General features: G+C 45.9%; 1 protein-coding gene across 1 annotated transcript in view; it reads right to left on the reverse strand.

Annotated features, from left to right (window-relative positions):
• Window positions 1–8,172: 8,172 nt before the first annotated feature.
• The window catches only part of LOC109953366 (transcription factor E3-like), a 20,960-nt gene continuing 16,886 nt past the window's right edge, over window positions 8,173–12,246 (reverse strand). Inside the window, exons 9-11 of the mRNA XM_020588835.1 lie at window positions 11,771–11,846; window positions 11,339–11,486; window positions 8,173–10,548 (exon numbers count right to left, since the gene is read on the reverse strand). Coding sequence (XP_020444491.1) covers window positions 10,183–10,548; window positions 11,339–11,486; window positions 11,771–11,846 — 590 coding nt within the window. The 3' untranslated portion in view covers window positions 8,173–10,182. The remainder of the gene's footprint in view (window positions 10,549–11,338; window positions 11,487–11,770; window positions 11,847–12,246) is intronic.

Consider the following 12,246-nt stretch of genomic DNA (forward strand, 5'->3'; position numbering starts at 1 on the left):
AATCAAACTTTTGAATGAGGAAAGTAGAACTGGGTGGTTAATGTGCTCATCTTTGTCTTCATGGGAAAATTGTCAAAAGGGACACATAGGCGTGGCTTGGCATTTTCATATTAAAAGCTCTGTTGTTTCTCCAACGACTGCAAGAGCTCAGGGCATGATGGGAGATGCCTCGCTCTCATCTGATCCGAGAGCTGATTGGTTTAGATTAGCAATCAATAACATGACGTTGTATAGAAACTATGAAGGTTTATGTTAACAGAGTAAGAGTGTGGCTGATGATGACGTTTATCAGAGAAGCTGAACACACTCAGTGCATGACATGACATGACATGTAGTTCCCACAAGCTGCCTCCAACCTCCAACCCCCCGGTTGGGAGACGACGGCTGTGAATGTATTGATGCAGTTTCATATCAAATCGAGCCTGGTCAGCTCAGATACAGCAGTAAACTGATCTGATGATGCTTTGTAAGAGAAACGTGGCCCAGATACACGTTCGGACACAGTATGTGAGTAACAGTATTGTTATGGCTTAGTCCCCCTCGCCAGGAGGGTTAGGGAAGAAAACCCCATAGCAAAAAGAGCAGGGAGGGAGGAGGGGGACCCCAGAAGGTGGGACAAGGCCCACAACAAAAAACAACCCCTGCAACACAACAAAGACAAAGAGAAAAAGCCCCAAAAACACAGTAAATAGTCCAGAAGTAAGTAAAAGCCCAAAAACGGCAAAAAAGTCCCAAAAAAAAAGTCCCAAAACAATTGGCAGTTCTAGAGGGGTGACCTCGGCGCCAGGCTAGCGGCCGGTCAGGGGGCCGACCAAGGCGCTGGGCGCTGGACTGAGGATGGTTGGGACGGTGACTGCAGCGGCGGCTGGACTGAGGATGGGATGGTGGCTGCAGCAGCGGAGCAGCTGGGATTGAGTACCCAGAGGCAGGGGCCAGGATGATGGCGATCCCTTCTGGTGCAGGAAGCAGGGCGGCACTGTCGGCGAACCCCTCTGGTGCAGGAAGCCAGGCGCTGACCCATTCGGGAACTGGAGGCAGCTGGAGAGCGGCGGCATCGCCAACCCATTCGGGAACTGGAGGAAGCTGCAAAACTGGCTGAGGCGAGGGCTGCAGCAGCTGGAGGTCTGGCTGAGATAAGGGCTGCCGCAGCTGGCATGGAGCCGGCTGGGGGGCCCGTGGGAGCCCGAGCTGGATCGCTGCAGGGGCTGCTGCTGAGGGGTTGGCTGACGTCGGTTGGCCCTCCTGCTCCACCTTCCTCCAGGACCACCTGGGCAGAGGGCCAACCGAGTACCAGCATAGGGCGAGGAGGAAAAACAGGTGGGAACAGGAGCGGGCTCAGGGACAGGAGACAAAAAAAAGAGCTCAGCCGCATGGAGGGAAGATAAGTCTGTGGAAGTGAGGGCTTGGGAGTTGCCTCGAGGAAAAAAGAAAATGGGGAAAACTTGTGATATGCAAGTTGCCGGTAGATGTCCTGAGTTTCTGTGGAGCTAAGGTAGGTCTCTGAGAATAATGGCCGAGGTTGATTCAGGCTATGGCTGGGGAATGAAGGTGAAGGAAAACTAGCACCTGAGCCAGCTGAGTCCATTGTTGGCCAGAGCATTCTGTTATGGCTTAGTCCCCCTCACCAGGAGGGTTAGGGAGACCTGAGGTTGGACTCAAGACTGCCGACCCAGGTGCTAGTTAAAAAAAGGAGGTTTAATGGAATATAAACAGCAAAGTAGGTTGTAGAGAAGGTGGAAGAGAACGGGATGACCAGGGGAAAAGACAGGCCAATGGCAAAAAACAAACAGGAGAGTGGGAGGAACAGGACGGACAGGGGAATAGACAAGCTAACCAAGGGGACAGGCGGACGAAAAGGGAAATCCACAGCACAGGAACTGTCAGCGTGGAAAACAAAAGAACGTCTAGCTAACCACATGGAAAAAAACAAACAAACTCAGAGATGACAAGTATGGAGACCAACACAGGGCGGTATGTTCTCACTCTCCTTGTCGTATAGAGGGACGTCATTAAACCAGCAGCTGTTTGGACCGTGAGGAGAAGCTGAACTGTTCAGTTTGATGACAGTTTATTAAGCTGAGATCAGAGAATGCACGGATCCAAAACATGGGCAGAATCATCATAAACACGAGCACACAGGCTTTTTCTTTCCCATTCTCACGTAGCCAGACCTCTGCTTCATCCAGCTGCTCACATTACATTAGAAAACTCCCTGAAGTAGTGTCTGACAGCAGGTACCCGAGATGCTTTCACAAAAACACATTTAACAAACCAAGTAAGTCCCCCCCCCTTTAGCTTCCTGCATTGTTTCTGGTTTAATAATTCTAACTTAAGATAACGAGCTGTAATGCCTGGAGAGTGGGAAAAACAAAACACTATTAGAAGATCACTTTAAAACTCAGACTGGGGCGACTCCTGGGGTACGAGCAGACGCTCCGCACACCACCATCTTCATGATATTTGTTAAAAACGTCACAGCAGAAGCTTAAAGTGTCTTAATCTATGATGGCTACAAGGATATCATTGCTGTAAAAATCTTAAACAGATGACCAAACAGCAGAAACTAAAGTTAAAGGTATTTATTAACCTCATGTATTAAAGTCAAGAAATGATTAGACAGTTTCATGAAGTTTGTTTCTAACAAAGAAATGAACTACCAGGTATTGGAAGGAGTCTCAGTTCATATACAGGTCAGTGTTAGACATGGCCAAAAAGATGAATGACAGCCAGCAGCAACCCGATTTTAAAACTGTTTATTGCAGTAAATCCAAGTTGATGTATTACTACCATGACTTTCCCAGGAGATAGATTTACGAAGGTGGTGCAGCTTGAATTATATATTATTTGCTCTCAAAAACAAAGTTTACTGGACTTTTGAAGGGAGCTTGTTACATTCTAACAGCAAAAGAAACAATGATATGTAAATATTAGTTTGTCTCTTGTCAGTACCTTGGCTGTTACTTTTTTTACGTTTTCCAACGAGTGCCTTCTTTACATTCCTTTGCTGCTGTAACTGAATTTCCCCTTTGTGGGATTTGAGGTACATCTTATCTGAAGGAGCTTATAAAGTGAAACAACGTGCGCTGTCGCTGGTGCTGAAGAGAAGAATCCTGAACTATCAACTTTTCTGACCCAGGAACCTGAAACCGTGACCTCAGTATCCAACCCTGTCCGTCTTGCAGTAACAAGTGGTGTTCACACACACACATCTTCAGCTTCACATTTGTAGTTTCCACTACACATTTCACACACTACTTGCTTTAAAATAACCTGATGCTTCATTAAAAGTCAACCATTTTGATGACTATTTATATTTTTATGCCTGCAAAGGCAGGAATAACAACATGGTGTAAACCTGTACACAATCCAGTTTTCATAGTCACCACTGACGTCTACCTGACGTCTCTGAAGAGATCAACAACTTGTGGTGCAGAAGCATCATCATCGATGAGGGTCTGGTACAGCATGGTCTTCCTCTTCTTCACAGCATCCCACATCAGCTTCTCTGGCAGGACAGGAAACAGCTTAGTACACCACAACTTTTCAACCAGGAAGTACAAAATTTAATTTAGCAAATATTACAGCCCTGCCTTTGAGTCATGAGGGAATACCAAAATTCTGCCTAAGACATGGTGCTGGACTTCCCTGACAACAACTGATAAAACACGGTCACGTCCTGTCCCTGGGTCGTCCAGGCCCAAGGCATAAACCCAACTAGTCACTGGTATAATGCAAGGTTTCTACATGTGATACAAGATTTCCTTGACAGCTTTCTCCTGTAGGTGCATGGTACCACGATGGGCGGCAGCCACCGTGCTCACCCTGTTTGTCCGAGACTGGCCAGAGAAAATGCCAAGAACCGTAAATGAAGAAACTAAAGCAACAAGAACGTTGTGTTTCTAGAAACTCATTTGTTGCCATCACCCGGAGAGAGCAAACTGGTGCTTCAAGTACTCCAGGGGACCTGACACAAAGTAAATTACAGGTGGGTTGTTTTACATGTGAGGCTAGAGTTACCTACTGCAGATTCAAGCACACAGTACGGTGTCGTTAGGAAGCCATGGAAAGACTCAGTCCAACTAAGCTGCAGCCCCTGCCACTCATTCACTCCTGCCCACCCCCTTTCTGTCACAGTGGCTTTATTCTCCTTTACCGGTGCATTCAAATACTCGACTAGGGTGTAGTGGAACGGTACAGTCAATGTAGAAAGGACAGGAAAAAGAGATCTAGTCAGGGGAACTGTGGTCCTGAACTAGATTTGTTCACTGAGAACAAGAAATGTAGGGTTGTTTGTAATGTAATGCTCAAATACAAATGAGTGGAAGTGAGAGGTGTGCTGGCTTATCACTCATCACTATTCCCAGGGATTACACTCTCAAATCTGATTCTGCACAAACGCACATGTGCCTGAGTTGCTAATTGAGTAGCGCTGAAAATGTGGTTAGTGCCCCCTTAAATATTGTGGCAGGGATTTACTTCCATAACGGCCTCTGTGAAACAGCTGTGACTGAGAACCCAGTGAAAGGATGCATTGCCGCCACCTTCCGATGTGAATCATCATACTACTACCTGACGTCTAGCCTCAGGCTGCACATGGTTTTGTGTCTGACTGACAGCTCAGGACGGGACGGGGCGGGGTGGGTGGGACAGGAATTGTGTTTGTTGAAGTGGTGTACCAGGACGTCCAAACAGGAAACAGGAAATCACTGAAATGACATTGCCATCTGACCTCTGACCTTGGGACACTCCACATCAAAGAGACACACAAACACACAGTAACACACCCACACTCACTCTCAGAGGTCTGAATAAACAGTGCCCACACATTTCCTCCCATCACCACTGATATCCAAACAATGGTTCAAATGTGAGGGTCACGACCCCGTGAGGGCTCACAAGAAAAGTCTGAGGGGACATGACACCATTCACAGGATTATATTCATACATATAGTATAGAAATGTGTACAGACAAAAACTGTATTGTGACAGTCCTTCTTTTCAGATGTCTCCAGTATTCCATTCCAGCAGGTAGTCCATGTCTTTGTACCGAGGTCACTCTAACAAAACTCCTCACACACAGCAGCTCAGTGAGGTGACTTTGATGAGAAAGGTGAACAGGTCAACACATCCAGAAGGTCCAGGAAAGACTAGCTGGTAGGTGAGACACAGGTACACAGGGGACACAAAGAACCTGATGATCCAGCAAGGAACTACAGGAGCTGGACAGGAGGCTGAGAACTGGGGGGACACATCTGGTGTCTCGAAACAAGCAGGACTGTCTCTGTTCATGACAGCAGCAGCAGAGTGAACTTTATCTGTAAGTGCCGCCCAGTGCTCAAGCTGGTGAACTTCATGACCACACGTTTTCACTCAAGCATGATTTCAGCTCAAGGCGCGACAGTACGCAGATGGAGGGAGGCTGAGAAATGGTCTGAAAGTCAGTCCAACACCAGGTCAGACTTTGTGTGGATCTGAGACCAACAGGTGTCTGTCACAGATACTAAAAGCAAATCAATGGCAGAGTAACAGGACATACACAATGTGCCAAATTAATTACAATAGTGACCCTTGTGAGCTGCTTTTTAAAGGTGTGCACAGGTGTGAGGACCACTGGGAGACATCCCTCAGCATCGCAGTCTGCTGTACTTTGGATTCTGGATCAGGAACAACCAACAAACTGGGGGCTGAGGCTCCTGCTGCAGCCATCTGACCATGCAAAGCTCTGAATGTGATCCCACTATGTTGGACTGGATTCAACAGCAGTATGAAGAAGTCATAATCGGTGTCATGCGAGACCTTTGGGAGGACTTGGGCCCCAGCAGAAACTAGGTGGGAGGCGAAGTTTCACCTGGACAGGTTCCCAGTCTACGAAGATTTATAGTTCTGGATAAACATGAAGTGGCTGTAAATGGCTTTTATTATCATGTATTTATCACATAATTATCACAGTTGTGGTTGTTTGTTCAGGTGACTAGTTTTAACCTTTAAATCTGAATTTGAAGATCCTGGATTAGGTTGTTTTGCCAAACACCTGTTTAAACTCAGCTGCCTGAGACGTTGTACCAACAAACTGTCTTCATTTTTTCCTTCAGATCATTCACATTTATTCTGTCCATCCACTTTCTGTATCTGCTCTTCAGCTTCTTCTAGTGTTTGATGTTTTTATAGTTGTTTGTCTGAATAAAAGGTTTTTACACGCTCAGACGAGCGCGCCCGAACCTGTCTGTGAGGAAAACCACGGTAAAAAAGACCAAACCTGATTAATTTAATGAATTTATTTGTTCTGTTTGAAACAGGAGGATGTATAAAAACATATATAACTGCCAACATGAACATGACTGAACATTCATTAGAGACAGACAAGAATCCCTTATCTGGTCCTGACTGTTACTATGGTAACTGTTGTGACACGTCACAAACATCAACCCATGTAACATCTGGATTTCTGTTTGCGCTTCAATGGACCCGACTCCTCCTGTGGGAGAACAGGTGTTGTGACAGACTGGGAGACTTTCCAGCTGCTCCATCTCTAACTGGGGGGTCTGTCCGTACTTCAGAAGGAGGGCTGGTGTGTACAGGTGTGCTACACACAGCAGGACATTGGTGACTGTAGTGTGGATGCCGCAGCAGTTTGTGCCAGGAACCGGTCCGACCTGAACACACACACAGGTGTTATGCTTCCCAAGGACGTCATTATCTCTGATGACTACCGAGTCTTGATAGTACTGTTTTATTACATTTTAGACCAGTTTCTAAGTTACCATTTTTGTCTAAGATTTTAGAGAAAACGATTTTTATACAGTTACAGACTTTTTTAGAGAATAATGGCATATTTGAAAAGTTCCAGTCTGGTTTTAAGACACACCACAGTACCGAATCAGCGCTGTTGCGAGTATTTAACAATCTTGTGTTTACTGTGGATGAAGGTAATACTGCTATTCTGATTCTCCTAGATCTTTCGGCTGCTTTTGACACAGTAGACCATCGTATTTTGTTGTCCCGTCTGTAGCACTCTGTAGGACTTCATGACTTCATGGTAATGTTCTTAAATGGTTTGAATCATATTTGTCTGATAGGAGTTTTGCTGTACATATTGATGAGTTCTCTTCTTCTGTTGTTCCTTTGAACTGTGGTGTTCCTCAGGGATCCATCCTGGGGCCAGTTCTCTTTTCTTTGTATTTACTTCCCCTTGGATTGATTTTTATGAAATATGGGTTGTCTTTTCATTGTTATGCAGATGATATTCAAATTTATTTGCCATTGAATGTCAATAAGAGCAACTCATTTCAGACCTTGATGGATTGCCTGAAGGACATTAAGGCATGGTTATCACATAACTTCTTACATATTAATGAAAGTAAGACAGAATGTATTGTAATTGGTAACTCTGGTGTCACTGGTTCTGATATTCCTAGTTTTTTGGCCTCCTACCTGAGGCCTCATGTGAGAAATCTTGGGGTGGTATTTGATGCTGCTCTTAAGCTGGACGAACAGATAAAGTCTGTAGTTAAAGCCAGTTTTTTTTCAATTGAGACTTTTGTCTAAGGTTAAACACTTTCTTTCTTTTAGTGATTTTGAAAAGGCAATTCATGCCTTTATTAGCACTAGACTAGATTATTGTAACGCACTGTATACTGGCATTTCTCAAGCCTTATTGTCCCAACTACAGTTGGTCCAAAATGCAGCAGCTCGTCTTTTAACTAATACGCGGCGCCATGAGCATATCACTCCAGTCCTTGCCTCTCTACATTGGCTTCCTGTTCGTTTTCGGATTGATTTTAAATTGTTGATGTTTGTCTATAAGGCTGTACATGGTCTGGCACCTTCATATATTTCTGAGCTTGTGCGCTTTTATACTCCAGAAAGGACACTTAGGTCTTCGAACCAGTTGTTCCTGGAAGTGCCGAAGTCCAGACGGAAACATTGGGGAGACTGAGCTTTTTCAGTTCGGGCGCCTATAATGGAATGGTCTGCCACGGGAGATTAGATCTGCTCAGAACCTGACTGTTTTTAGATCACTCCTCAAAACGCATTTGTGTTCACTGGCTTTTAACAATTTTATTGATTGATGTATTTGTTTTGACTATGTATTTTTCTTGTTATTTTACTGTCTAGATGTGTTTTATCTGGTCTTAGGTATCTTTATTATTATTATTTGTTTATGTTTTACTGGAAAGCACCTTGTAACGCAGGTTTAGAAAGGTGCTATATAAATAAACTTTGCTTGCTTGCTATAAACTCCCATGACCCCGGTTCGAAGTTGTAGAGCAGCGAGTCTCCATAGAGAAACCCTGTCTGAGAATCCTCCTGGTTCTAAGTGTCCTTCAGTCTCAGTGATCCAGTGAGTGGACATCCATGGGGACACTGCTCACAGGCGGTTCAGTTTACTTTATTCTCCAAATGTAAACAACTGTGATTTTAAAAAAATGGGGCTGAAGGTGTAGCACAGTATAACTGACTGACTCCATGCTAACATTACACTTCCTGGTTCTTGTATATGTTTCTGTTCATATAAGGACAACATCAAATGTTTAATGTAACATTATCCAAAAGACTCTGTTGGTAAAAAATATAGTATGTGCTGGACAAACAGACGTCTCCTGAAGGAACCACTGGGCTCCACTTGCAGTTAGCCAAGTGCTGGGTTCTGACTGGGAGACTTTGGCAACACTGGGGAGAAACATGGGGACTGTGAGGAGTCGGACCTCACAACAATGAAGACACAGTAAACACAAATGAATCTCAAACGGTGGCCAAGCTGAGAGAAACAGTGAGGTGAAGTAGTGGCTGCCTGCAGGGAAGGAAACATTTGGAGGAGAGATTTGATATAACAGCGCAGTGAGGCCAGGGCATGACAATGACGATGACGACGACGACGATGAGTTAGTTTCCCTTCTGTCTCCTCATGTCTAACACAAAGCACAAACATCAGTAATAATGATAAAAGAATAATAATGAACTTGATCACGTGTTCCTCTAATGTCCAGGAAACACTCAGCAAACGTTTCGGCACTGAAACGTGTCACTGGCTGTTTCCAGCGCTCGGTGATTATAGACTGTAGACTATAGATTTGTGTTTATATACAAAATTCGTATTTACAGGCCTGAAGAGAAACAGGGAGCTCATTTCCACTGTGTTACTGTTTATAACATCTTCTCAGAGTCCAGGTGAGCGTGCGCCTGCAGACAAACTCAGGTGAGTGTCTACAGCGCCACCTGCTGGGTAAACTCATCTACACAAGGCAACGAGTTGCAAAAACAACTGGCTTCTGCTTGAAAGTTGAGACTCTACTGGTGCTGCTGCAGGTGAGACACCTGCAGTGACATCACTAACGGGGATGTGGCCAGATGAACACACGGATGCTGTGAAAATATCAACAGGCATCATTCAAAGTGCTTTTTCATCCACAGGAACATGTTGTAGAAACAGTCGCTTTGTCTGTGAGATGAAAAGGAAAAACACGGACTTTCTAAAATGATAAGCTATGCAACCATAGCGATGAGATGATCAAACTGAATTTAGAAGTAGCATCCCATAATTACAAATTTACTTGAAGTTTATGAAGTATTCCTGACATTTTAGTGAGTCTCTACATCATCTGATGTGGACAACATACAGAAAACTAAACCAGATGAATCCCCTTGTCACTTCTTATATTTTCACCCCAATTAGAATCTTAAGTTTGCATCAGTGTTTGTGCTTTTGGTTTTCATGTGTTTTCCAGGTGGGAGTGGCCTCAGCAGCTGACCAAAGGACATTAGCTTTTAGCTTTAGCTTAGCTGCTGAAGGACCAGGAGCAATCAGACTGGCGCTTACACAGCTGTTGCCCTGGGGACACTGGAATACACAGCAGTTACCGTGGTTAAATGGTTGCACTGTAGGACAAGGCAGCTGTCTTGGTTACAGGTGAACGTTCGTTCAACAGTTACCATGGTGACACTATCAGTTAGAATGTGTGCATTCGTAGGACGCATCATGGTTGCCAAGGTTACGCTGGAGAATGCATGGTGGGTGGTTACCATGGTCACACTGGACACTGTTGTTGCCTGTGACTTCAGCTTTGTGCATTGTTGTTTTGATGATGTCACTGATTTAAAAATAGTTCTGTTAAAAACAATCCTCCCGGCTCGTCAGAGGCCACCTCCAGCTCTGACCGACCAGGAACCTGTGTGCTGATGTCATCAGAGGTCCTCATCCATGCTGAAACTGCTCCTCTGGCTGCTGGACTTTGAGGCTCCACAGGACAGCAGGGGGTCAGACATCACCTCTCCTCCACCCTCCTCCATCAGGAGGCCTCCCAGGCCGTGGAGCTCCGTCAGACCCACGTCTGACATCAGGTCCGGGGAGAAGACGGTGGAGGCCCCCCGAGGCTCATCGAGCTCCACAAAGCTCAAGGCATCCAGACCCAGGGAAGGTGTCACCAGGGATGAGGAAGGGGAGGAGAAGGCCTGAGGCAGCGTCGGGGAGAGGAGGGCCTGAGGGTCCAGGGAGGATGAGGAGGAGGAGGAGGAGGAGAGGCCATGAAGACGAGCCTGGAGCTCCAACTCCTGCAGCAAAGAAAGAAGCCAGCATTTAGGATCCTTCACTTGCTCTCACCTAGTCTTCGTCAGCCCCTGACTGACATGATTCCAGCCAGAATCCATTAATCCTCCCTCTGAGACTAAGCTGAGGTGGAACTAAGACTAATGTGAGGGAGGTGAATCATCCACCTGCAGAATAATGTAGGAAACAGCTGAAACATGCAGTGACAAGGATTTGTGGCAGTGTAGACAGAAACACATTCTCTAAAAAGACTTATGACACTAATGAATGCAGCATCTGTTGGCATAAGTGGATCCAGTGTGAGAACCAGTATACTTTAAGACCAACACAGGTCCAGTATGATGACGCTCAGTGTCACCAGGTCTGAAATCAACACCTTCACAATGAGTCACAGCTGATGAAGCTGTGTATAAAAGCAGAAACACATCTTCAGCTATCAAGACAAGCAGGCTTTCAGGGATTATAATCAGAATATTTAGAACAACTAAACCTGACATCACAAGAACTCTGACAAATCCTTGTTGGTAACAGACACCTCCCATGTTCCCTGAGGAGGAAGCCTAACCCCCCCAGTGTGGCTCACTGGGGGGGTTAGTAGCCGGTGGACAACAGTGGAGGTCTACGGTACAGAGCGATGAGCTGGACCAGGGTCTGGACTCACACACATTACAGTGAGGACACCACGTTCACTGGTGCTGCTGGTCTCTGGTTAGTGGGGAATCACACAAACAGAGGCTGCATCCTTTAATGTCACAATTACAACGCTGAACCCTTAGTGTCTCCCCCCCGCCTTACCTGTATACGCAGCAGCAGTGAGCGGTTGGCGCTCTCCAGCCTCCTCTGTCTGTCCTCCATCTCACGAACTCTTTGTTGCTCTTTCTGCAGTTTGCGGATGTAGTCCACCGACGCCTTCAGGATGGTTCCTTTGTTCCACCTCGTTTCCCTGACCAACCAATCACAGGCTAGGTTAGAGGTTAGAACAGTCTCTGTGTGGAGGAAAACTAAAGGTGATATTCTTGAGGTGAAGGTCAGGATAATAACAGTGGCTCTCCTCTTTCTGTCACAATAACATGACTACTGTGGAAACACACAGGCCCCTGAATGCATCATGAGATAGGGCCTTAATGTGAATCCTGAAGACAAACCCTTCACCTAGTACTGCAGTACTATTTAACTGTACACATAGCAGTAGTCCTACAGTGGTGTGAGCATGCAGAGTTTACTGACGGGTCGCTGGACTTGGGGATGAGTGCTCCGAGCTCTTTGATCCGATCGTTGATGTTGAACCTCCTCCTCCTTTCGACTGAAAAACAGAATCACCAACATCATTTAGCTGCTGCTGCTCATTCAACACTTGGATCAAACATGTTGCAACAAAACCGCAGCAGCTCACGTCACCAGGAGCATGTTGTAATCAGAGGTTAACAAAGGGAAGAAAGAACCCGGGTCGCAGCAGATCGCAGACTGAAAAGTACCCCGATCGTCGAACGTTTCTGTGTTCACCACAACCTTTCACATCAATCCATCAATTTTCCTCCGCTTATCCGGGACTGGGTCGCGGGGGCAGCAGTCTAAGCAAAGATGCCCAGACTTCCCTCTCTCCAGACACTTCCTCTAGCTCCTCCAGGGGAATGCCAAGGCGTTCCCAGGCCAGCCGAGAGACATCGTCCCTCCAGCATGTCCTGCGTCTTCCCCGGGGCCTC

The sequence above is a fragment of the Monopterus albus genome, unplaced genomic scaffold (genome assembly GCF_001952655.1).
Source record: "Monopterus albus unplaced genomic scaffold, M_albus_1.0 scaffold642.1, whole genome shotgun sequence".
NCBI classification, from domain to species: domain Eukaryota; kingdom Metazoa; phylum Chordata; class Actinopteri; order Synbranchiformes; family Synbranchidae; genus Monopterus; species Monopterus albus.